The sequence below is a fragment of the Lissotriton helveticus genome, chromosome 2_1 (assembly GCF_964261635.1).
Source record: "Lissotriton helveticus chromosome 2_1, aLisHel1.1, whole genome shotgun sequence".
Taxonomy (NCBI): domain Eukaryota; kingdom Metazoa; phylum Chordata; class Amphibia; order Caudata; family Salamandridae; genus Lissotriton; species Lissotriton helveticus.
The window spans coordinates 1,938,900,798-1,938,928,430 of NC_136059.1; the positions used below are offsets into that span (position 1 = coordinate 1,938,900,798).

The 27,633-nt window shown below is 46.1% G+C and overlaps 1 protein-coding gene across 2 annotated transcripts in view; it reads right to left on the minus strand.

Annotated features, from left to right (window-relative positions):
• ELMOD2 (ELMO domain containing 2) overlaps positions 1–27,633 on the minus strand; it is a 162,326-nt gene that overhangs the window by 77,363 nt on the left and 57,330 nt on the right. For both annotated transcript variants that reach the window (XM_078676868.1, XM_078676869.1), the window contains 2 exons: positions 24,989–25,083; positions 20,565–20,694 (listed from right to left, as the gene is read on the minus strand). In XM_078676868.1, the coding sequence (XP_078532994.1) occupies positions 20,565–20,694; positions 24,989–25,083 (225 nt within the window). The remainder of the gene's footprint in view (positions 1–20,564; positions 20,695–24,988; positions 25,084–27,633) is intronic.

Genomic DNA, 27,633 nt, shown 5'->3' on the forward strand with positions numbered 1-27,633 from the left:
GGTTACGGTACAGAGCCGGCGCGAGAGCCCGAGCCCACTCTTCTGCAAAATGCTGCGCATGCTCTTTCGAGACAGTGTTCGCGAAACTGGGTAGGATTACCTCCTCCCCTCGCGGCGCCGCGAGCACAAAAGGTGGGGGCCAGTCAGCCTCCGAAAGTAAAATATCATATGTAGAAGACAGATTCTCCCAAAATACACCTTTAACGGTACGCTGTATGTCACCTTCAATTAACAGGACAATTTCATATAGTCTTTCAGGGGGAGCAAGTCTAGTATCCGCTGTTTCTATCACAACGTAGACATCAGTCGCTGTCACCCTCAGTAGTGGACGCAGCGCCTCTCTGACTATGGTTATCTCCGCCGCGCTGTCCAGCAAGGTCAGAGCCCACGTCAGATTCCGAAGCCGCGTTCTCACTATCTGTGGCATATCGATGCGCTGTTAAGGCTGCGACTTTCTTTTTCGCAAACTGCGGACGCCTAGGCGTAGAATCCTCCTGCTTCACTGCGCCGTCCGTCTGGCGGGATTGGCCACGTCCTTGTTGGCCACCACGTCCACGTCCACGTCCACCCCCTCCTCCTCCACCGGTCTTCGGGGCCGATGTGTCCTGAAAGGAACGAGGAGAGCGTTGATCAGAACCCTGAAAACGATCAGGCGATTTAATCATCGCGCGGTCGCGCAAATCATAAACTTTTTCGGGTGGCGCAGGAGCTTGTATTGCAGGAAAAGTACCCTGAGTCTGCGTTGTCTGCTTCCCCTGTGTCTGTTTTTTAGGCCAATTTTGTTTCTTGGACTTGGGCTGGGCATCTGTCACTGCAGATTGTCCCTGTGGTTGTTTTTTCTCCTTCACTGGAAAATATTTCAGACCTCTACTTGTGCGGCCAATTGTTTTATAAGCGGCCACCACAATCTTTGCTAACTGGCGGGGTTTGTCGGCATCGGGCAGAGCAGCCAAAGCATTCGACACCTGAAAGTTAACTGCATCTCCTTTAACATTGGAGAGAATGAGATCACTTACAATCTCAAAAGAACCACACAGGCGCATACCCAATTCAACAGCTGCCTCTGGACCGTGATCATTCTGAACACGTCTAACGATTTCAGGCAGGGCAGTCATAGACGGGGTGCCGAAGCACCTTGTATAAACTGCCGCAAATGTTTTTCCCCAGCTGTCACAGTCAGCAAGTTCAGGAGTAATATCCTTCGGTAGAGTAATCGTCAACATTCTATGTTTATCAGCAGGAGTAGAATTCGGAAAAACCGCCTCCAGTTGATCAAACTTCTCTGCTAGCCAGAATGGGAAGTCATCGTTGTCAACCGGACGCGCACCAAAAACCGAATTTACCATCACTGGATTGAGACGCATTCCGCCTCGTTCCATGGGAGCGGCCGCACCCCCCTGGGGACCACCAGGAAGATGTCGACCGATGTATTGCACTAAAGCACGAATCACGGAAATGGAAACTACATGCAGCCTGCGAATTTCTGCCAGGGTGCAAGCCCCGTGATTCGGGTGCGGGGTAAAGCCACCCAACGCAGGCCAATTAGTACCTGGAATTGAGAGTGGGCCTAACCTCGCAGGGGACATAGAGTGGGGGAGGGCGCCATCAAACCAAACTCGATGCTGCCAATGATCAATAGGTATTTCCAATGCCCTGTACGGCGTATATTCAGCCGGGACATCCGAGGCGGTGTAGGAGTGGAACAAACCAGAATTAGCGTCCACAGCCGGAAACGTAACCCAAGAGTAAAACAACTCGTAAGGAAACGCCGGATCTGCACATACCACGAAAATCACAGCCATCCCATCTACTGGGACTTGGTACGTCTGAAGATGGTTGCGTACCGCTACGCGACTATGCTGCGCAATAGCCACCGCAGCCGCCATTACAGAATTGGAAATAAGAAAACACAAAGAATACTTTGTAGCACAACTGGGTAGTAATTCAAAGAAACCGTTTAAGAAAGAATCAAGCTTGAATAAAGACCTATTTCAAAAAATAGGTAGGTTTCACCGACACCCCGTTTTCCGGAAACGGACGTGAAGGGGTTAAGGCATGAACGATAAACTACTCGAGTGTCATGATATAAGACCACCGAAACCGTTGGGCGCCATGTTGCAGGGTTTCTGTACTCACACAGAACTGTGCACAGAGGAGTGGAACCTCGGCAAATTAGGGTGTCCCAAAACTTACCTTAGCAACCAACTCACCCCTTACCGAGCTAGCTACAGTGTCTCATTGGACATATCAAACACCCAATGTTTAGACAAACCAGAACATGAACTTACAGTACCTCAGGGTACGTGGGACTCATGAACACTCTTTCGTTATATTATCATTACAAACCAAAACATGGAGTAAAGAAGACACATGTGCATTTGAAATGTTTATTTACTAATGCCGTCTTCTCAGGCGCAGTATCTTTGATAATACAAGTATACTTATTATCAGTATCAAAATTATCAGCATAGTTACTAAGACATAAAAAGCGAATGGTGACAGCATGTTAACATGCTGTAATGAATAAGAGTTAACAACACTTATATCTCACCCTCCCTAACACATATATTATATTATTATCTAAGAAGGTCTCTTTGGGTTGTTTTAGGGCGGGCCCATACCTTAGTGTCCTAGCATGAAGGAATCACATCAGCATACACCAGCTCTCTCTGCATGTGCACCGCATCAAGTGTGTTAACAATTCTCGTGCAAAGCAATATCAATCCCGCCTCAAGCCCAAGTTGGCAAAGGCTGCACTTGTGTTATGACTATGAAGGCGTGGAGATCAGACCTCATAACAATTCCATATCGTGTTGCTCCTGAAACTTCAGCACTCTCCGTGCAGACATGTTTTATTAAACAAAGTAGATATCAGAGCAATAACATATTATTCTCACATTCACCACGGCAAACTACTAGGTTGAAAGCTAAGTCAACAAATAAGGGTCGTGTGCAGAAGTTGCAAGAAAGGAAAAATGGCGTTTAAATCTCGAACGTACCTATGCTAACTTAACACGATATAGGGATATATAGGAGCTATACAACAACACCTGACTTTCCACATGAACCCCCGACGTTCTCACCTCTGCAGCTCCTACTTCAAAATGACACCCCTTGTAAGCTTGTCTCTACGATCTATAGGTCAGTACACACACAGATAGACTACTCGTCTTTGCCTGCTAAACTTCGATGGGACCGAGAATTGGACACGCCGCTAACGGACGAACAGTGGGTGTTCTGCCTCCAACAGACGGAGCGCATCTCTGCTAGCAGCAGATTTAGGATCCTCCACTATAAATTTATACACAGATTGTACTACACCCCTGTCCGCATGCTCAGATTCAAGCTTCGTACGACTGACACTTGTGATAGATGCCACGCCCAGGGAGCAGATTTTTTACATCTAGCGTGGGGGTGCGGGGAAGTACGACAGTACTGGGACCAGGTGTTTTTAGCTTTATCCAGAATGATTCATGTTGACCTGGTTCCCTCCCCTGTTTTAGCCCTTTTGGGATATGTAGAACCCCTACAGGCGACATACCGCAAATTTATCGCTCTAGCCCTCTTAGTGGCCAAACGGCTAGTTGCATGTAGATGGGGCAGAGGCAGAGCGCCCAAATTTAAGAATTGGATACATGACCTTACATATTGCCAGGAACAGCTGAGTGCCTATGCTGAACTGCTGCCACTCGCCTCACGCCCCAGGGATATTTGGGCCCCTCTACAAGGTTACCTGGGACGGATGCATGATGGTACCGCTGATGAGGCACTCACTTGATGCTACACAGGCCGGGGCTCCTGGATCCCCCCATTGTTGTGCATGTAGGTACAAGGAAATCTCACTATGGATTTTGGGGTTTATGTGACTGACCAAGTTGGCCTTCATTAGGCAGATAGCACTGTACACTACATAGGCAGGTGCAGTTTTTGGGAGATACGCAGGTATATACGCCCTGGGGCCAGGAAGTTCATACATCGCCCCTCGGCCTGGCTCACTGAGACATGACCCCCATTTCGTGCAATAGATTGGCAACATGGGAAGCGGGAATTAGAGATGTGCTATTCTCTCGTATGCTGTAGATTTAATTGCTGTATCTCTAATGTCTCTTTATATAGTACTGTGCTGTGGATCATCTACTGTATTCATGCCTTAAAAACCATGAAATGTGTACGACTCAATGCTTGTTGCGAATGTACTGTAACTGAAAATGTCAAAATAAAGTTTAAAAAAAAAAAAAAAGTTCACACCAGAAAGTCCTGGAGAACAGAAAGGCCAAAGAAGCCGTCTCTCCAGACTTGGCTGTCCAGGCAGTAGTGTCTCGTAAACGTGTGCAGCGATGCCCACGTAGCAGCCTGACGGATGATATTTAGGGGGACTCCTTGTTCCAAAGCATTAGTAGCTGCCGTCGCCCTGGTAGAATAGGCGAGCAGCGCCACTGGAGACTCCTTCTTAGCCAAAGAATAGCAGACTTTGGTGCACAAAACTACCCACCTGGAGATGGTCCGTTTGTTCATGGCTCAACCTTTCTTAGCGTCCACGTAACCAACAAAGAGGTGGTCGTCCACCCGAAATTGTTTGGTGCGATAAAAGTAGAAGGAAAGCACACGTTTTGGATCCTGTTGGAGGAGCCTCTCTTCCTCTTTTGAAGGATGCGGAGGCAGAAAGAAGGTGGGCAAAGTGATGGTTTGCCAATGCGGAAAGAAGTAACCACCTTGGGAAGAAAGGAAGATTTAGTTGTAAGGATGACCTTGTATGGATGGACAGCCAGAAAGCGAGGCTTGGAAGACAGAGCTTATAGCTCCCTCACCCTGAGCGCAGAGGTGATGGCCACCAGAAAAGCAATTTTCTAAGTGAAGAGTTTGAGAGGACAGTTATGCAGGGGCTCAAAGGGAGCACATATAAGATATGTCAGAACCAAGTTCAAGTCCAACTGGGGCATTACGAAGGAAAAAGTAGGAAACAGATGAGTAATGCCCTTAAGAAATCTATTTACAACAGGGGACTTGAAAAGAGAAGGCTGATCAGGGAGCCTGAGAAAGGCTGAAATGGCAGAGAGGTAGCCCTTAAGAGTGCCCAGAGCAAGGCCCTGAGGGGCCAAAGATAGGAGGAACAAGAGAACCTCAGAAAGAGGGGCAGAAAGGCGATCAACAGCCTTTGCTGTGCGCTATGCCACAAACTTATTCCATCTGCAGGAGTATACCGTCTTAGTGGAGGGACGCCTGGCTACCAAGATTACATCACAGACTTTGGGATGCAGGTCAAACAATGTCAACTGCCGCCGCTCAATCTTCACACAAGGAGGTGGAGGCTAGAAAGGTTCAGGCGGAGGACCATCTCCTGCTGCTGCTCAAGAAGATCCCCCCGAAGAGGTAGTCGGATCAGAGGATCGATGGCCATGTTGAGCAGCTCGGGATACCAGACTCTTCGTGCCCAATCCGGAGCCACAAGAATGACTTAGGCCCGGTCGCGCTTGATCTTCTTCAGCACTCTGGGCAGAAGTGGTATAGGCGGAAAGGCGTATAGAAGACCACTCACGACGAAAAGCGTCGCCTAGCGAGTGCTGCCTTGGGAATTCCAATGCGCAGAATTGCTGACATTACACGTTGGTGGCGAACAGATCTAACCAAGGATCTCCCCACTTTTGCCCTGGCGCTCAGTGAACCTGCCAGGTGTTGAACCACCAGGGATATGCCCTGATGTTCCAGCGGTGGAGGGCCTCTTGACATAGGGTCCACGACCCCACCCCGCCCTGTTTGTTTCAGTCCCACATGGCGGTGGTGTTGTCCATGAACACCTGCACGACTCTTCCCCGGACAGACGGAAGGAATACTTTGAGTGCAAGACGAATCGCCCGAAGCTCCAGAAGGTTGATGTGGAGCCCAGACTCCGCTGGAGACCAGAGGCATCTGATCTCCGCCTCTCCCATGTGGCTGCCGCATCCCAGAAAGGATGAGTCAGTCACTACTGTGTATTCTGGTTTGCAAAGAGAGAGGGATCTGCCGTTGACCCAATCCTTGTTCGTAAGCCACCACTGCAATTGTTGTGCAGTGCCCTCAGAGATCTGGATGCAATCAGACCGAAACGTAGGATAGAGACTGAAAGATCAGAATCATAGCCCGAATATCCCTGGCTCGCTGTTCGGGAGGATAAACCCGAAACGTCGTCGTGTCCAGAGCGGGGATCAGGTGGGACTTCAGCACGTTGATGCAGAACCCAAGCGAATGATAGAGGTCGGCTGTAGTCTGGAAGTGGGAGATGACAGCTAGGGGCGAGCCCGCCTTCAACAGCCAGTCGTCGAGATCGGGGAAGACTGGAACACCTGATCTGCACAGATGAGCTGCGACCACTGCCATCACTTTCTTTTTTTTTTATATAGTTTTTTTTACTGATTGCAAACCGCAAAAAAAAATCACAAAACATTTGTATGCATAACTTTCAAGCATATTACATCATGTAGCCATGGTCGCCATAATTTTCTTGAACACCCGTGGTGCGCTGGAAAGGCCAAATGGGATCACGGTAAACTGAAAGTGCTCGTGGCCTGCTGTGAACGTCTGGTATCTCCGGTGGGCCGGCAGGACAGGGATGTGAAAGCAAGCGTCCTGCAAGTCCAACGCTACCTTACAGTCTCCAGGGTCGAGGGCAGACAATACCTAAGCGCGCGTCAACATTTTGAACTTCTCCTTCCGGAGGAAGCGGTTGATGTTCCTGGGATCCAAGATAGGACGCAGGCCTTTGTCCTTTGATCCACGATAGGACGCAGGCCTTTGTCCTTCTTGGGCACCAGAAAGTAGTGGGAATAGCAACCACGACCTACTTATGGGACAGGAACGCACTCAATGGCACCCAAGAGTGCCGAAACTTCCTGTTGAAGAAGGGCCAGGTGATCCTCCAACATGCGATGGTACTGAGGTGGCATGGAGGGAGGGCTAGTCTCAAAGGGGAGGGAGTAGCCCCTTCGGACCATCTGCAAACCCACCTGTCCGACATGATGGTGCGCCAGTGGGGGAGGTGATGGCCGCCAACTAGCGTTTGGTGGCCCTGGAAGGTCAAGCTAGGAGGGTTTGGAGGCTGCTGCCGAGGGGGCTGTGGTGGACTGGCCTGTCCGCTGGCCCACAGAACCACAATTGTGGTGCCCACGACCCTGGTCGCACTGGGGCTGAACAGCCTGCGCTGACCTGTGGCTCTGGGCGGGACGTAGTTGGGCACCCCTCCCGTAGCTGCGAAAGGCATACTGTGCAGGGCAGGTGGTGGAGAGGCCCAAGGACCTGGCCGTAGTCAGAGAGTCCTTACAGTGCTCTAAAGCACCATCTGCCTTGTCGCCGAAAAGGCGACGGCCATCAAAGGTCATGGCCATAAGAGTGGATTGGACATCCCTGGAAAAAACAATTGAACGCAACCTGGGGTAGCGTCGAGGAGCTACTGATATGGAAATCATCCTGCCAAGTGCATCAGCGGTATCCAGGCCGCAGCGGATGGTAATCTTCGCTGCATCTCTCCCCTCGGCAAACGCACAGGAGAGTACGGCCCGGGCATCCTCCGGGCACTCAGGCAGCATCTGCGCCACCGTATCCCACACTGAGTGGGAATAACAGCCCAACAGACATGCAGTGTTTACCGACCGCAGTCCCAAGCTGGAAGAAGAAAACATCTTCTTCCCAAGGTGGTCCAGCTATTTGGATTCCCTCTCAGGTGGAGCGGTAGGGAATGCGCCTTCGGACGTGAAACTCTCAGGGGTGGGGTGTTAGGAGAGGAAAGTGGGGTTGCCCGGGGCCAGGCGGTGGAGTCGTGCATTCATCCTGTCCACAGGAGCCCCTGTGTTGGGCCTGGACCAAGTGCCCAAAAGGATGTCCGTGAGGGCTTCATTAAACGGCAGCAGGGGCTCCGAAGAGCTCGCTGCCGGTTGAAAGACCTCTGTCAAGAGGTTAGTCCTGACTGCCACCGTAGGTAGCTCGAGGTGGAGAGCCTCGCCCGCCCTACGCAATACCCGTGCGTGTGACGCTCCCTCTTCCGTAGCCACGGTAGGAGGAGACAACATGCCTAAGTCTGGGGAGGTATCCAGACACTGGCATCCCCCCAGTTCCTCTCTCCAGTCCAGATCGTAATCTAACTGGTCTGTTAAAGGGTCACCAGACCCCTACAATTCTTCTTCACCCTCCTCTGGCTGCCAATCTGGTTGAAAATGGCCAGGGCGGAACACAGGGACAAAAGTACCCATCAACGCCGGTCCAGCTCCATGTCCACATAGGGGGGAAGCCGGGTTCCACGCCGGCTAGGGGTCCAACCGGCGTCAGCTGTGGACTTGGTGTCGGTGGAATCGGCGCCGGTGGAGGTGTAACGAGGTCGACCGGTGCTGATCCGTCTCCTGGCCTGGATCCAAGGGTGCCCTGCGGTGCAGAGGCCAAAGCTGCCGGCGTCGAAGGCCTAGGGCCCTCAGCCGAGTCTGCGGGGTCCGTAGAAGCACCAGCGGAGTCGGGCTGCCCAAAGATGGTGAGCATCGCTTCGTAAAATTGACAAAGCTGGGCAGGGGTCACTCCCGGTCCCAGGAAGGGAGGGAAGGCCGGAGTCGACCCTGAAGGCTCTGCATGCGGAGCCGTGGGAGTGGCACCACGGCACCCGTCGTTGCGTCGGCCGACGGGACGAGGGGAAGTCAAAGAGCGGCGATGCTCCTTCGACGACTTCTTGTGCTTTGACTTACCTGACCCGAGTGCGAAGACTCAGAAGAGGAGCGGTGATGACTCCGTGATTGGTCCCTCGACCTCCCACGCGAACGGGACCTAGAGTGAAGTGGAGCCGACTGTTGGGCCTTAAGGAGCTTTCGGGACCGCTCCCGCAAAGACTTCGTGCCATGGTTCGGCAGTTGGAACACGACTTGGGGTCATGGTCGCGCTACAGGCAGTAGAGGCACACGCGGTGTGGATCAGTCACCAGTCGAGTACAGGAACTGCATGCCTTGAAGCCGGGCCTCCCTGGTGCACCAGGAGTCAGTGTGAGACTCAAAACCTTAGTCGACAAAAGTCGCAAAAAAGTCAGTAAAATAGTGACTAGGGGTACCGCTCTCTCCGGATCTGCGCTTGATTGCACGGAAAAAGAAAGGATGTCAGCGTGCGAGGGCGGCAACTATGTAGCTACCGTGATGTCATCCCGGCGACCACGATGCCAACAATGGACGCGGAGTCGACCAATGCCACCTTCCGACGCCCAAGGGTACGGCTGACAAAAAACTTTCCGGATCCTGTCTAACGCCTGGGGGTAATTCTAAGGTAAGGAATCTATAACTAACTGTTTCTTTCAGATATGTGTGCCCACACAGACATGCGGAAAACTGAACAAGGCCCATGAGGCCAGTGAAACAGAGGATGAGATAGTAGTGAGGAATAATACATAGCACCCCCCTGTCTAGGGGGAAGCACCTCCGAGCACTACGTGGGGTGACCGGGTGGGTCTTATTCCATAAGTGAATTTAATCCAGACTTTGTGGTTTTCTTTAGAACTTCTTTATTCATTAAACGCATTCAACCTTCATGGTTTAATAAATCAACATTGAGTTGTTGTTTAGAAGAGTGATGGCATAGTTATAACCAATCCCGATGCATTTCGGGCTCCGCCCTTCTTCAGGGGATGGCTCTACAAACGGAAAAATGAAAGAATCGTGGTATCGGTACATAATCGAAATTGCAATGTTAGTAAACGCGTGCACGAAGATCTACATGGTGCATAAAGAAATAGATGCGCGATGAAGTCGTGAGTTATAAGAATGTGGTCAGAACACACCAGGGTTAAAAGGTGTACATAAGCTATTCGTTGCAAAAATAAACCGTCAGTGAGGGAGCCAAGGAGGTTCACAGGCGTTAGCGTGGACACAAATGTAAACAGGTGATCAACTGAAAGTGCGCGTGAATAGTAACCAATTGATTCTGCCCACAGAACCGAAAATGTGCCCATAACCGTAAAGCGGTGTAAAAGTATACGGGGTGCTCATAAAGTACTCACGTTCAGGACAACTATGCAGGGACTCTGAGGAGTTCCGACAGGTAGTGACAAAGCAAACGCCGAGTGCGATCACGGTGATGTTATGAAGAGTGGAAACAAAACATAGAAGAGGGTGCGTTGACTAACCAGGTCGTGAAGCTACAACACATGAAAATGGGCGCCATCTTAGAATGGGTTACAAAACTATAGGAGAAATGATGACTGGGTGCGAGTGCTATATTGGACAGGGGTAATCCAAAGTAAATGAAGTAAAGAAATAGGGTAGTAATGTAATCTCATGCACATGCACAGTTTATAATCACAAATAACATTGAAATTCCATCCTGTCGTTAAGACCATGCGGTATCATGGTGGACATGAAGCGGATCCAGAAATTTTCACGTTTCAACAGAGTGTTTTTGTTGTTCGTTGTCACCTGTACTTGCTCAAGTATTTGGAACTTTAGTTGGGCCACATTATGTCTGTTTTCATGAAAGTGTGTGGCAACACTAGATTTCAAGTTGTTAGTCCTGATATTGCTCTTGTGCTCAAGAATGCGAACACGTATCTTCCTTTCGGTGTGGCCGATATAACATTTGCCACACGGGCATTTTAGTAGATAAATGACATTGCTGCTGTTACACGTTGCATTTACGTGTAATTTTATGGGGTGACCTTTGAGTGGGTGATTGGTGGTATTCCCAGTGATGCAGTTGTTGCAATTACTGCAATTGTAACAGGGCCGTAGGCCAGTGTAGGTAATTTGGGTGGTTAATGTTTTGTCTTTGGTAAGAATCTCTTTCAAGTTGCGGCCTCTGGTAAAGGCAAACATGGGTGGTTGGTTGAATAATCCTTGGAAGTCAGGTTCCATAGTTAAGATTGGCCAGTGCTTGCGTATGATGTGTTGGAAAGTTTTTGAGAGGATCGAGTACTTTGAAACCACGACCATGCGGTTTGACTTAACCTTGGGTTTGGGGAGTAGGAGAGTACTCCTAGTAATTGCTTCACTTCTCACCATGGCCATGTCAAGGATCGGTGGCGGATAGCCACGTGCTTTGAGCTTATCCAACAATTTCCTCATTTCTTGTTTGCTGTCCTGTGATCTTGAAACTATGCGTTTTACCCGTAGAGCTTGGGCAAACGGTAAGTTATTCTGCAATTGCCAAGGGTGAAAACTTGTGTAGTGCAACGTGGAGTTGCGATCTGTAGGCTTACGATATAAACTCGTGTGCCATTGATCTTGTTCTTTGTGTATCTCCACATCAAGATAGTGTACACAGCTCTCATTGAAGTCCCATGTAAATTGTACTCTGTCGTTGATGTTATTCCATGTCTGAAGAAATTCAACAAGGGATTCAGCTGGACCACCCCATAATAGAAAAATGTCATCGATGTAGCGCAAGTAGAGCTTGCCATGTTCATGCCAGTTGGTCTGATTCGTGATGTATGTTTCCTCAAAGTGCTTCATGAAGATATTCGCGTAACAGGGAGCTGCGCAATTTCCCATGGCCGTACCATTTAGTTGGTGTATCCATTTGTCATGTATTGAAAAGTAGCTATGGTAAAGTGTAAATATGGTCAATTCCATTAAAAACACTTTCAGGTCTTGATCCAATTCGGATGTCATAAGGGCATGTTCCACAGCTTCAATGCCCCAGTCATGGGGGATGGAGGTGTATAGGGCACAGACGTCAACTGTGCACATGATCAACGTGGAGTCTTTTAGTTCATCCATGGTGGGTGTTAGTTTCAATAAAAAGTCTGTAGTATCTCGTACATGTGATTTGGTGCTCAGAACAAACGGTTGAAGATATTTGTCTAAAAATTTGCCCGTCTTCTCATGTATACTGCCCTTGGTGGATACAATGGGGCGGAATGGTGGTCTGGTGGGATGCTTATGAATTTTCGGTAGCATGTGTAGCACGGGGGGTTTCGGATTGTTGGGTGTCAGATAACGTCGTGTTTTGTCATCAATCGTACCATTGTTAAAAGCCTGATTGATAATTTGAACCAAGTTCTTGGTGTACTCAACTGTGGGGTCCCCAGGTAGGACATCGTAGAGATTAGTATCCATGATGTGCATCTCAATTTGTTCCTCATAGAAACTGGTGTCCATGACAACCAGTGCACCACCTTTGTCTGCATTCTGGCAAGTAATATGCGGATTATTGGCTAACTGTTGCAAGATGTTTCTCTCTTTGCAGGAAACATTTCCGTGCTTTATGGGACGTTGAAATGGCAATTTGGAGATTTCCTGTTTGACCAGGTTCTCAAATGAGTCTATGATCTTGTGGCTGGAAGGAGCCATAAATGTACTGTGGGGACGGAGTCCTCTGAGCATGTCATCCATTTGGGGTGGTGCTGGGCATACATTCTGGAAAAAGTGTCTCAACCTCATGTTGCGTAGCAATTTGAACGTGCTGACTTCCAGTTCAAGTGTGTTGGTGCGGGTTGTAGGGACAAAGGATTGTCCCTTCTGCAGGGTTGCAATTTCTTCACTGGACAAAGGTGTCGAGGAAATATTGATGACTAGATTTTCTTCCATTATCATCTTGCTTTTCTGTTGCGTTTGTTCTTGCCGGTCGGTGGTGTCTGTTCTTTTTCTGTTACCACGGCGGGTCTTGCCCCCCCGGGGTCGGCTTGTAAGTCCTGGCCTGGTTCTAAAAAATGCACCGCAGGTTGAACTGATGTGCTTGGTGTCTGAGGTTCAGAGGTAGGTGTGGTACGTGTTTGTCGTTGTCGATTTTCATCTTCGGAGGACGATGTTTCAGCGCCTGAGAATGGGTTGTACGGTTTGTTGGAGCGTCGGCGGGCGTACACCTCTGCCCAGGTGTACACCTCGCCGAGCTTGTAATCGATGGTGTCTCTCTTGAATTTCCGGAATTTTCTCTCTTGTATCTCACGAGTGTGTTTGTCTAGTTGGGTGGTAATGTCCTCCAACATTTTGGTAAGTTCTTCCTGGGTCATGGCATTGTCCAGCTCATTCCTGACGCTCTTGATTTCTTGAGATAGCTCTTCCAGTGTTCTAGACAACTCCTCGACTATCAGCAGGATTAGGTCGAGGGAACACTTATTCAGGATAGAGAACCAACGTTCAACAAATTTGGCATTGTTTTTACAAAGTAGAGGCTTCAAGGGGACTCTCAAGCCCCGGGGGATCCTTTGTGCCCGATGGTACCGTATGAGGGTACTAGCGTGTAGTTTTTGATTCGATTCTTTCTTCAGTAAGTAGAGTAGCTGCTTGATGTTGCTCTCAACACTGCGGGTGTTTGCAGTGGAGGTGATGTCATCCTGGATCATGCCGTAAATCTTGTCGGCATCCTCAGTTGTGAAGGCAAATGTGCTTGCCTTTTGATCGGTCATACCAGAGACCGAGTCGAAATTCATGTTGTCTAAATTGGCGTGCTGGGTTCCAAGGTCAGGGAATAGTGAAGACTAGTGGGTGGTGGGACTCGCACAGCCCAAAAGATAATCCACAGACTTATAAAGTTCAAGTTCTGTTGTGTGCTCAGAGAGAGACGCTGCCTGGCCTGACAGCGGAAAATCCACGAGAACTAATACATAGCACCCCCCTGTCTAGGGGGAAGCACCTCCGAGCACTACGTGGGGTGACCGGGTGGGTCTTATTCCATAAGTGAATTTAATCCAGACTTTGTGGTTTTCTTTAGAACTTCTTTATTCATTAAACGCATTCAACCTTCATGGTTTAATAAATCAACATTGAGTTGTTGTTTAGAAGAGTGATGGCATAGTTATAACCAATCCCGATGCATTTCGGGCTCCGCCCTTCTTCAGGGGATGGCTCTACAAACGGAAAAATGAAAGAATCGTGGTATCGGTACATAATCGAAATTGCAATGTTAGTAAACGCGTGCACGAAGATCTACATGGTGCATAAAGAAATAGATGCGCAATGAAGTCGTGAGTTATAAGAATGTGGTCAGAACACACCAGGGTTAAAAGGTGTACATAAGCTATTCGTTGCAAAAATAAACCGTCAGTGAGGGAGCCAAGGAGGTTCACAGGCGTTAGCGTGGACACAAATGTAAACAGGTGATCAACTGAAAGTGCGCGTGAATAGTAACCAATTGATTCTGCCCACAGAACCGAAAATGTGCCCATAACCGTAAAGCGGTGTAAAAGAATACGGGGTGCTCATAAAGTACTCACGTTCAGGACAACTATGCAGGGACTCCGAGGAGTTCCGACAGGTAGTGACAAAGCAAACGCCGAGTGCGATCACGGTGATGTTATGAAGAGTGGAAACAAAACATAGAAGAGGGTGCGTTGACTAACCAGGTCGTGAAGCTACAACACATGAAAATGGGCGCCATCTTAGAATGGGTTACAAAACTATAGGAGAAATGATGACTGGGTGCGAGTGCTATATTGGACAGGGGTAATCCAAAGTAAATGAAGTAAAGAAATAGGGTAGTAATGTAATCTCATGCACATGCACAGTTTATAATCACAAATAACATTGAAATTCCATCCTGTCGTTAAGACCATGCGGTATCATGGTGGACATGAAGCGGATCCAGAAATTTTCACGTTTCAACAGAGTGTTTTTGTTGTTCGTTGTCACCTGTACTTGCTCAAGTATTTGGAACTTTAGTTGGGCCACATTATGTCTGTTTTCATGAAAGTGTGTGGCAACACTAGATTTCAAGTTGTTAGTCCTGATATTGCTCTTGTGCTCAAGAATGCGAACACGTATCTTCCTTTCGGTGTGGCCGATATAACATTTGCCACACGGGCATTTTAGTAGATAAATGACATTGCTGCTGTTACACGTTGCATTTACGTGTAATTTTATGGGGTGACCTTTGAGTGGGTGATTGGTGGTATTCCCAGTGATGCAGTTGTTGCAATTACTGCAATTGTAACAGGGCCGTAGGCCAGTGTAGGTAATTTGGGTGGTTAATGTTTTGTCTTTGGTAAGAATCTCTTTCAAGTTGCGGCCTCTGGTAAAGGCAAACATGGGTGGTTGGTTGAATAATCCTTGGAAGTCAGGTTCCATAGTTAAGATTGGCCAGTGCTTGCGTATGATGTGTTGGAAAGTTTTTGAGAGGATCGAGTACTTTGAAACCACGACCATGCGGTTTGACTTAACCTTGGGTTTGGGGAGTAGGAGAGTACTCCTAGTAATTGCTTCACTTCTCACCACGGCCATGTCAAGGATCGGTGGCGGATAGCCACGTGCTTTGAGCTTATCCAACAATTTCCTCATTTCTTGTTTGCTGTCCTGTGATCTTGAAACTATGCGTTTTACCCGTAGAGCTTGGGCAAACGGTAAGTTATTCTTCAATTGCCAAGGGTGAAAACTTGTGTAGTGCAACGTGGAGTTGCGATCTGTAGGCTTACGATATAATCTCGTGTGCCATTGATCTTGTTCTTTGTGTATCTCCACATCAAGATAGTGTACACAGCTCTCATTGAAGTCCCATGTAAATTGTACTCTGTCGTTGATGTTATTCCATGTCTGAAGAAATTCAACAAGGGATTCAGCTGGACCACCCCATAATAGAAAAATGTCATCGATGTAGCGCAAGTAGAGCTTGCCATGTTCATGCCAGTTGGTCTGATTCGTGATGTATGTTTCCTCAAAGTGCTTCATGAAGATATTCGCGTAACAGGGAGCTGCGCAATTTCCCATGGCCGTACCATTTAGTTGGTGTATCCATTTGTCATGTATTGAAAAGTAGCTATGGTAAAGTGTAAATATGGTCAATTCCATTAAAAACACTTTCAGGTCTTGATCCAATTCGGATGTCATAAGGGCATGTTCCACAGCTTCAATGCCCCAGTCATGGGGGATGGAGGTGTATAGGGCACAGACGTCAACTGTGCACATGATCAACGTGGAGTCTTTTAGTTCATCCATGGTGGGTGTTAGTTTCAATAAAAAGTCTGTAGTATCTCGTACATGTGATTTGGTGCTCAGAACAAACGGTTGAAGATATTTGTCTAAAAATTTGCCCGTCTTCTCATGTATACTGCCCTTGGTGGATACAATGGGGCGGAATGGTGGTCTGGTGGGATGCTTATGAATTTTCAGTAGCATGTGTAGCACGGGGGGTTTCGGATTGTTGGGTGTCAGATAACGTCGTGTTTTGTCATCAATCGTACCATTGTTAAAAGCCGGATTGATAATTTGAACCAAGTTCTTGGTGTACTCAACTGTGGGGTCCCCAGGTAGGACATCGTAGAGATTAGTATCCATGATGTGCATCTCAATTTGTTCCTCATAGAAACTGGTGTCCATGACAACCAGTGCACCACCTTTGTCTGCATTCTGGCAAGTAATATGCGGATTATTGGCTAACTGTTGCAAGATGTTTCTCTCTTTGCAGGAAACATTTCCGTGCTTTATGGGACGTTGAAATGGCAATATCGTAAGCCTACAGATCGCAACTCCACGTTGCACTACACAAGTTTTCACCCTTGGCAATTGAAGAATAACTTACCGTTTGCCCAAGCTCTACGGGTAAAACGCATAGTTTCAAGATCACAGGACAGCAAACAAGAAATGAGGAAATTGTTGGATAAGCTCAAAGCACGTGGCTATCCGCCACCGATCCTTGACATGGCCATGGTGAGAAGTGAAGCAATTACTAGGAGTACTCTCCTACTCCCCAAACCCAAGGTTAAGTCAAACCGCATGGTCGTGGTTTCAAAGTACTCGATCCTCTCAAAAACTTTCCAACACATCATACGCAAGCACTGGCCAATCTTAACTATGGAACCTGACTTCCAAGGATTATTCAACCAACCACCCATGTTTGCCTTTACCAGAGGCCGCAACCTGAAAGAGATTCTTACCAAAGACAAAACATTAACCACCCAAATTACCTACACTGGCCTACGGCCCTGTTACAATTGCAGTAATTGCAACAACTGCATCACTGGGAATACCACCAATCACCCACTCAAAGGTCACCCCATAAAATTACACGTAAATGCAACGTGTAACAGCAGCAATGTCATTTATCTACTAAAATGCCCGTGTGGCAAATGTTATATCGGCCACACCGAAAGGAAGATACGTGTTCGCATTCTTGAGCACAAGAGCAATATCAGGACTAACAACTTGAAATCTAGTGTTGCCACACACTTTCATGAAAACAGACATAATGTGGCCCAACTAAAGTTCCAAATACTTGAGCAAGTACAGGTGACAACGAACAACAAAAACACTCTGTTGAAACGTGAAAATTTCTGGATCCGCTTCATGTCCACCATGATACCGCATGGTCTTAACGACAGGATGGAATTTCAATGTTATTTGTGATTATAAACTGTGCATGTGCATGAGATTACATTACTACCCTATTTCTTTACTTCATTTACTTTGGATTACCCCTGTCCAATATAGCACTCGCACCCAGTCATCATTTCTCCTATAGTTTTGTAACCCATTCTAAGATGGCGCCCATTTTCATGTGTTGTAGCTTCACGACCTGGTTAGTCAACGCACCCTCTTCTATGTTTTGTTTCCACTCTTCATAACATCACCGTGATCGCACTCGGCGTTTGCTTTGTCACTACCTGTCGGAACTCCTCGGAGTCCCTGCATAGTTGTCCTGAACGTGAGTACTTTATGAGCACCCCGTATTCTTTTACACCGCTTTACGGTTATGGGCACATTTTCGGTTCTGTGGGCAGAATCAATTGGTTACTATTCACGCGCACTTTCAGTTGATCACCTGTTTACATTTGTGTCCACGCTAACGCCTGTGAACCTCCTTGGCTCCCTCACTGACGGTTTATTTTTGCAACGAATAGCTTATGTACACCTTTTAACCCTGGTGTGTTCTGACCACATTCTTATAACTCACGACTTCATTGCGCATCTATTTCTTTATGCACCATGTAGATCTTCGTGCACGCGTTTACTAACATTGCAATTTCGATTATGTACCGATACCACGATTCTTTCATTTTTCCGTTTGTAGAGCCATCCCCTGAAGAAGGGCGGAGCCCGAAATGCATCGGGATTGGTTATAACTATGCCATCACTCTTCTAAACAACAACTCAATGTTGATTTATTAAACCATGAAGGTTGAATGCGTTTAATGAATAAAGAAGTTCTAAAGAAAACCACAAAGTCTGGATTAAATTCACTTATGGAATAAGACCCACCCGGTCACCCCACGTAGTGCTCGGAGGTGCTTCCCCCTAGACAGGGGGGTGCTATGTATTAGTTCTCGTGGATTTTCCGCTGTCAGGCCAGGCAGCGTCTCTCTCTGAGCACACAACAGAACTTGAACTTTATAAGTCTGTGGATTATCTTTTGGGCTGTGCGAGTCCCACCACCCAATAGTAGTGAGGAAGTCAGGAGACAAAGAAAGCGGAAGAATAACCATGGGGGCATAAACAGAACCCAATAATCACTATTGTCTCTTGCACAAAGATTTGTAACAAAAATAAATGTAATGGCCCACCACATCTGTCCAGGCTTTAGTACAGTAGAGGGCAGTGAAAGAAAGCTAACAAAATGAAAGCTTTGCAAAACACTGTTGACAGTGAGGGAGAGGATGAGAGACCCCACCAGGGACACATCCACAAGGCAACAGTACTCCCTAGTCAGAATTCGCTGCACATACAGAGTGGGTAACCGAGTCCTCGGGGTATAGAGACCAACAACTCTTTTGAAGGGCCAGGCTTTGTGTGGAGATCTTATCAGGGTTTCTAAGGGACTTATCCCGTTCAAAGACCAATTTGAGAGGTGGTGTTAGCTGTCCAGCGTTTCATAACATATTCCAGTCTGCCTATGTCAGCAGTAGGTTCTGTGTCAATCTCACTGTGCCCTATGGGGCTGCTTGCATAAGGAATGAGGGCTGGGCCTCCATGCCTTGACTCTGCAATAATTTATCCATGTCTTCTGGTACATGGAACTCTCTATTTTTCCAATGGATTGTGACCAATTAGGTTTCATAAGAGTAATTCAGTCTCACAGCGGGATGCAGTGATGCACCTGCCTAAAGGGAATATTATGTGTTTCCATAGCAACTCCCACACTGATACTCCACTTGAGGAGAGCCCACGTGACCACAATGGTATCACGGGTAGCCCATGCCTTAAATTCAAGCTAGGTTGTGCAATACTTCCGAACAGAGGAGGTTGCAGTAGAGTGGGGTAGTGCAGTCTAACCTTCAGACTCACAACCTTGCAGTCTTGCACCATCAGGTCATTCATGACCTCAGTGGGAGATTGTGAAGCGTGCTCGCAGCAGGCAATGTAATTTGCTCGGCCACACCTAGGACAGGGAATTGGGGAAATAGACTCACTGCTCAGAGTGCCAGTGCAATCACAACGGTGTTGTGGCACGTCTCAACCACTGAGCCCCTCTAGCGAGCAGGGTAGCTCATCCAACAATGCATCCCTGAGGGCTTATATAACTGGGGGACTTTGTCCAACGACACTTTCACCCGCACCATGCAAGGTTACAGCCCAGAGTAGTGGGTATGTCAGGGCCCACCCAGCCACCAAGGCCAATGTTTTACCTGAATAGCGGCTGGCAAGGCCCAGCAGAACAGTAGAAAGTGGGCTGTCACAAAGTGCTACTGCCATGCAGGGTTTCTGCCTTCTACGCTCGTGCTGTACCTCCATCTAGGCCCAGAAGTGTGCATATAGTGGTGTGGGGGAGTCAGCTGTTGTCCTTCCATATAGTGCTGGTATGTCCTATGGCAGGAGCACCACCACCGCAACACACACAATAGGTGTCCAGCACGGTCTTGTGATGTTGTCCACAAATGTAGATGAGGATGGCAATGGGACTGGCAGGAGCATGAGAGCACTGGCCATTTTGGATGATCACAGACAAGCCCCACGTGCCCTCATGCTTTTATAATACCTCCCTATCCGTATTTCAATGCAAATGCATCTCTTTCTAACCCTGAAATCTTGAAAGAAAAGTTGCTACCATTCCCCCGATCTGCCCCTTTTTTCTCCTTGCACTTGGATGAAATGTTACTTGTAAAAGATCCTAGACAATGGGAGCGAAGCAGAGAGTTTCTTTTGTCCAAAGATGCTGGTGTGGCAGTTTGCAATGAAAATGTAAATCACTAAAGTAAACTTTAGGACTTTAAGGTACCCTGATCCTCATGTCTGCACGTGGACACAAGACAATCCTAGGCCCTAGAAAAATGACCTTTACATTCACATCCAATAGCACCTCATTCTGTCCATAAGAAGAGATGAACACTTGAGAGACTCTTACAAGTCCACAAAGATACAATTTTCAATGAGACCAAGCGTTATTGGCAGCAAATGACAAAAAGCGAGCCACACCAAAAACTATTGGTACAGAGAACCACAAGGAAAGCCCCCAAGTGCTGCTAGCTGAGGGCAACTCATCTATGAGGTTTTGCAAACATTTGAAAATAATATCCAGTTACACCCATTAACATTTCTTGGTCTGTGCTCTACTATTATAATGGCCAAGAACTAATACCAACAACCCAAGGATAAGGCATCTTTGAAATTAGCACTGATTTTATTGACTTCTAAACAGAAAGAAGAATAATGGGATGGAATGTAAGTAAAGAAAGATTATAGAATTCAAACAGAAAAAAGAAAACAATTCACCTCCAGTAACTGCTCTTCGTGTGCTGGGTTATGCGAGTCATATGGCTGCTTCCTTTGGTTTTCAACATCGAGGTAGAGTTTTTTATAACCAGATATCTGCAAAAGGCATAACTTAAATTTTGGTTTGAATCTGCAATACAAAACAATGTTATTTTTTACCTAACAGTCAGTCTCTAAGTGCTTACATACATTATGTTTGGTTAAATAAGTCAAATATGGTATACATAACAAAATATTATGTCTGCAGGTCCATCTACTAATTACATAGTTTGTCTTTTATCTAACCCTCATGACCATCCCTTTGCAAAGAAGTGCACTGGCAAGGGAAAGATGGAGCTCCCTTCAAGTCTATATTTTTTGAGTGGAGATGTTTGCAACATTCTTTAACCAATCAATTACCCTTTTCTCCACTTATTTCTTAAAATATATTTCCCCTTTCTTTTCTGTCAAGCTATCATTTCGCCTGCTCACTTTCTCAGCATTGCTTGATTTTTGTCTCTTTCTCTTATTTTCTCTCCCCAATGGAGCTCTCTAAACTCCGATTTTCTACTGTTTTTCCTCTCCCTTTCTATTCTCTCCATTGTTTCTTAGATATCAGTCTTCCACTCAATTCACTCAGTACTTTCTCCCCACTAATTTCGGTTTCTCTTTTGCTCTACTCTGCTCACTCCAATGGTTTTTGTCCCCTCTTTTTACACTTTCTTCAGTGTCTCTCCTTCTTGCCTGATTCTTTAACTTTTCTCTAATCCTTACTCTTCTCTCCAATGTCTGACCTTTTCTTCCTTTGGTATCTGCTTCTTTCTCTTCTGCTCCCCTATATATTTCTCCAACACCTTACTAGTGTCTCTATTTTTCCTGATCATAAGCCATTTACTGTTACTTTTTCCAGCTCCCCAATGTCTGTCTATATTCCTTTCTTGTACATGTCTGGCTTACTCCTCTCCTGTCCATTTATCCACTTTCTCTTTATTCCCTGCTCTTCAAGATGGCTCGTACTACTAACTGTACTGCATTTACTTCCACGTCATCGTTCTAGGGGTTTTCTCATTCTTCTCCTTTCTTTCCTCTCCAGTGCATCACTTTTTCTATTCCTCTTATCTCCCCTTATTCTCTTCTCTTTATTTATTGCTACTCTCTATATTGACTTTTTCTCCACAGGCTATCTTGATTGCAGGGTTTTGCTCTCTCTTCAGCACTTATCTTATTGACCTGACTCCTATAACTGGATTGTTCTTTCTCTCCTAATCTCCTTGTTTCAGCATCTTGCTAAAACAGAGGCACTGGATCAGTCTTTGTAATTTCATTCTACCTCTCTCCAACGGTTTTACACCTCTATTTTCTGTTGGTCTCTCAATCTCTACATTCTCTCTCTCTCTCTTTCTGCTCTCCAGCTCTCATAACCTCACCATGCCAATGTTTACCTTTCTCCTCTTCCTCTCATCTATCCTCAGGGTATCAGAATCTCCCACCCTTCATCTCTTATATTTATTTTTATCCTCCGTCTCTTTCTACAGCCCCCTTCTACTCCTTGCATGAAGACTGGAGAGTATGCTGCCTGGGTCTACAGCCTTGGGAGAGCTGTGCGGTACTGCAGCTTTACACATAAGCAGCATTTCCTAACATTGGAAATGAATAGATTGAGCAGAATTTGCCAGATGACAAGAGAAAGACATTTTGCTATGGAGATAGGCAACAAGAGGAATGTTCGGGGATGGGGAAAATAACATGAGAAGTGCTGGGCAGAAATTTGGTGTGAAGGGATAGCTTAGGAGTTAATACATAAAAGAATGTGGTGAGTAAAAGTACATCTTATGCATGAGCAATAAATTATGTAAAGACATTTAATACCCGTGTCCTAACATTTCTCAAATGTGTGATAATTTACTCTGCTCGCTAATATGTGGTAAAGTGCACAAAAATGCACAAGGGTCACAGGTGATGTGCGCCACTTGGCAGGATTTCCAAAGAAACCTTGCTTAAATGCCAGTTACAAACATGAAAGGGACCTCATGTTGCATACCTATGTTCCAAGGAAACAATCTGGGAAATTATACATTTTCATGGACTTGAAAACTGTAAAACATGATGCCACTCACAGTTTACTATTTTGTTTTTAAGTGACTACTGGCTTTTTTAATGTATAATACCCATTTTATAATTCTGTAACAGGTTACAAACTCACAAGATGGGTTTAGAAAAGCATCAAAAATTCACTATTTGGAAAGGGTATGTTTAAGGCATCCTTTTTAAGTAGCTATTCGTTATAGTATGTATCAAAGATTTGCAACTGAAATACGGTCACAAAACATTGCCAAGTTCGGGTGTTAACACATTCACAAAAGGGAAGCGGACACCTAAGAAGTTCTTCCATCATGTCAATCTAAACAAAAAAAATTGTTGGGGTGTGGACAGTGATCTCAAAACTAACTTGAAAACATAATCGTTCTAGATGCAGTCCTTTTCCTTTAATTGGATGGCATCCAATTGCAGTTAGTCACAATTTGCAGCCTATCTCATGAATGCTGATAAAGTAGGTGGGACATTGGATTCTCTTAAACCTTAGTTTGAAAGACATTGAAAACCTGAAATTAGAAAGAGTTGGTGGGAAATCTAGAGGAGTTTCATAATCTTCTACGCACACCACACTCAACTAATCCTCTCGCTCACTGAGGACCCCTTAAACGCCAAAACCAATTTCTGCAACGCCATGAACAACATATCCAACTGGATGGGAGGCAATTGCCTCAAAATCAATTCCAACAAGACAGATGTACTGATCTTCAGGAAGAACACTTTCGTTTGGGACCACAGCTGTGGCCAGCAGAACGCTGACCAACACCCACACTGAGAGACCATACATGCAACCTATGCATCACCCTCAACAGCAAATTGAGCATGAAACAACAAGTCAACACCGTCACCTCCTCCTGCTTCCACACCCTTCACAAGCTTCCCAGTATCTTCAGATGGGTCCCAGTCAACACCAGAAAGAGTGTCACTCAGGCCCTCATCACCAGCCACTTCGACTACGGAAACACCCTCTAGGCCGTCATCTCCACTGAGCTCCTCAGATGACTCCAGACCATCCAGAATGCTGCAGCCAGACTCATCCTGTACGTCCCCAAGCGGACCACTATCACCCCCACCTCAGAAATCTTCACTGGCTCCCTATTCAGAAGAGATGTCAATTCAAGATTCTCACACACACCTACAAAGCCCTACACAATAAAGGACCATCCTACATCAGCCATCGACGGAATTTCCATCTACCCCGCAAGACACCTTTGCTGCTCCTCCTTGCCTGTGCCTACACCCAGCGCTCCCGTCACAGCCACAGCGAGGTCGCTCCTTCTCCTACATCATCAAGACCTGAACCGACCTGCCCCTCCTCCCTCAACTCCATACAGCACCCTCCCTGGTGGACTTCACAAAGGTAGCTCGATAAAAATAATTCTCCAGCAGAGAGAGTACTCATTCTTTGGGATAGGCAGAGAAATTAGAAATGCGGAGGCAAGAGCAGATGGGTCACAAATGGATGGAGCTAAAGTGCTGATGTCCTTCTTTTCCATACTGAGGAAAGAACTACACATTCATATAACTGAAGAAGCTGGCAAATACGCAAAGACTTAGCACACCTATTTTTCAATTCAATAAGAAAGAATAGTTGTGTGCTAGGGCAAATTTTCCAACCTGATTCACAGCATTAGTGTACCTAGACTTATATTCTGGCAAAATGCAAATATGAGCCACATTTTGTATCTGAAAAATGGGCTGGAATGTGGTGGCTTCCGAGAAAGGCACTCTGCATGAATAAGTGGACACCCATAATCTTATTCCACCTGGAGATAATTGTCCAACATTGAAACAAACACAATGTTCCCCTGTCAAAGGAAGAAGCCTATTCAAGGTGTGGAAGGGACGGTAACACTACCATATTTCAGGAGTGGTGGGGTGAAGGCAGGGAGAATGGGCTTCTTCATGGGGAAAAATATTATCCTGAGGAGAAATAAAGCAAAATGCAAACTCAGATAAATTTTTCTACATCATTTATTCACCAAACAGAATTATTTGCACATATGAATGATTGTTCGTGACAGTCTATATCTACCACAGATTCCAAGTGTACTCCTGGGATGCTTTGTGAATACCAGGAATGGTGAAAATGGACACCATACATTTCAGCACATTTATTTCGACCTCATGAATTAGGTCCAACATGAGAAGAGGCAACTATTCTTCAAAGAGTCTCTTTTATAAAAGAAACAATTAATCTGGGTAGCTGAAAGTTTTACAGCTAGAGATGGAGACAACTTATAATGTGTGGTTCCAGGAGCCTCACCTGATACCAGATGAATTATTAAACCAATCATGTGATCATATGGAATATCCATGAGGAAGAAGTATCTTTTCTTCACTTAACACACCTTGCATCCTTTTGGTCATTAATCTTTTTTTCCTTCATTACATCTGTTACAGATTTGTCCACCTCAATACCACATTCTACAGCAGAACGTAGAACCTAAAAATAAAATGAAGTAATAAAAATGTAAAAGTCAACACTGCCAGTGAATGTTTTCATTTAAACTACTGCTAAGTCTCTCAGACATTCATGGTAAGTATGCTACACAGACATTCATGGTAAGTGTGCTACACAACATTTCTATCTACTTTGATAATTTTCTCTTTGGCCTGGAACCTCTTAACACTGATAAGACTTCATAAACATATCCAGAAAAAAGAAGGGTTGCAAAAAAGAAAGTATTATATTCGGTTACTTATCAATCTGCAAACTTTGTGCTGTATTAAATGTATGACTTTCTGTGCAATGTGCCCAGTCAGCAATGACGACTCAAATAAAAGACAAGTGAAACATTTGTAATTGTACCGCAATTATCTTTAAAGCATGTGCAGCAGTTGTCTGCGTCACTGGTGTAACCTACAAATAAAATGTTTTTGGTAATTGTTCTTACTTTTTATTTGTATTTATTTACTTGAGTTTTATATAGCGCTGGCTAGACCCGGAGGTATCAGGGTGTTTTACATAAGGTTCCACAAAATAACAAAGTTACATCAGTTACAAGTTACATCAGTTACTAGGAAACCGTTTCAAGAGCGTAGAAGATTAAATAAATGGAGTTTAGAAGGGTAACGGGGTAGGAGGTAGAGAGGATAGAGAGACGAAGGAGAGTCTGCCCAAAGTCCGGCTGGGTAGGTGACGGTCGAGGGGGAAGTCCACAGCCCATCTCCTCTATAGCTATCAGGTAACTCCACCGGGCATCAGCCAAACAGCTACGTCTCAACGGGAAAACAATTAAAGAGTAAAGGGGGGGATAAATGGAGCGTAAAAGTGTAGGAGGGAGAATACAATGGAGAGACGCAGTAATATCGGCCCAAAGTCAGGCTGGGTAGGTGACGGCCGAGGGGGTAGTCCACCGACAAGAACACATCAAGAAATATTTCAGTGGGGGAATGGAGTTAAAATGACAACTTGCATATACCACCTAGCTTGAAGGAGCTTCATACTATTCATCACTCTTTGCATCATCTCCCATAACAATGCCCAAAATATGGGATAGACAGCTGCAGAGTCATTTAATGAAAGACATGCTGAATGACAGGGTACTGCCAAGGGCACATTTCTAGCCTCCACTTATGCTATTCTGAGTTTATGTCTTCTTGCAGTTTAGGTTTTGCAAAAGAACAGCAACTTGGGGAGTGTTTTTTGATTAGAGAATATACTATTTTGCATAATGGTGGAAGCATATTAATGGCCTTTTCGTGGACTGAAACTTAGTAATGGATTAATCAGTGAATTTCTGGAGGAGATTGTCTTCTACTGTTGCTTATTTTGGTAGTCGTTCCAATGACTGTGATGTGTAAAGTCCTTTCAGCTGCGTCCTCACAGCCCCACCACTAGCCACGATCCAACCAGTATGTCACTGCTGAGAGTTCATGGAGGCAATAACTGTTGCCAATACAAGCAACTCATAGCATCCTGCTCACCAGGCGCCAATTCCCCGGCTGCGTCTGGCAATATGAATGCCACCACCCAAAACCAGACCTTTCAACCGCAGAATCACTGTAGGAAATCGCCTCCCTGTACAGTGTACTAAAATTAAGGACACTATGCAGAGAGTGCGAGAGATCCCCAAAATGTAGGTAGAAGCAAAAGTAGATAATACTAACTTTCTTTTTGTGGTAGTGTGGGTAAGCAGTTAGTCTTATCTGAGGGAAGTGTTAAGCATTTGTTATAACCCAGTGGCAATAAATGAAACAAAAACTCAAAAATAAATCAGAGAACAATTTATAAAAATAGCGTTGATTTCGATAAAAAATGTAAGACCATAAACACAGTTCTAGGATAAATATTTCCACAGTTTTTAAAGTTCGATAAATATATCACTTCTATGCACAATTCGGCACCACAGGAAAAAAGGGGGAAAAAGCAGAATATTGCTTAGAAATTCAGACAATACTTTCACGTAGGTTACCTCTACGTTGTAGGTTGATGTCGGGACCAGGACCACAGTTAAAGCAGAAGAAGTTCGACAGCGTCCTGGATTGGCCGGGAGCAGTGGTGCTGAGATCTTGGAAGCTGCTGCGCTAAGACGAAGGGGGCACTTGCAAAAGCACAGCAGAGGGACTTACAAGCAAGTCCAGTGGGTTTCCTTAGAGGGAGGAGGTCGCAGGGGCCTGGGGACCACAGGAGTAAGGCTGGTTGTTCGGTGCGGCGGCTGGTAAGGTCTGGTGCAGAGCAAACAGGTAAGCCGGGTGTCGTGTTTCTTGAGGTGCTCGCAGTCCAGAGCAGCAACCTACAGAGGTGATCTCAGGACAGCTGGGCCACTAGAGAAGTGGGTCTCTGGTGTCTCGACATCCCACGGAGGGTGATTGTGTCAGGTGCTTTGGGAGTCCGGAGTAGTCTCTTCTTCTCAGTGTTTGTCGTTGGGGGTCCGGTACCCGGGTAATGGTACGCAGTGGCTCTGGTAGGTCCTGGTGTCTCCAAACTTGATGGGTAGACAAGTCTGACCCCCTGGAACTGTTGTAACTTTTCTCACTTTAGTGCTGGGTC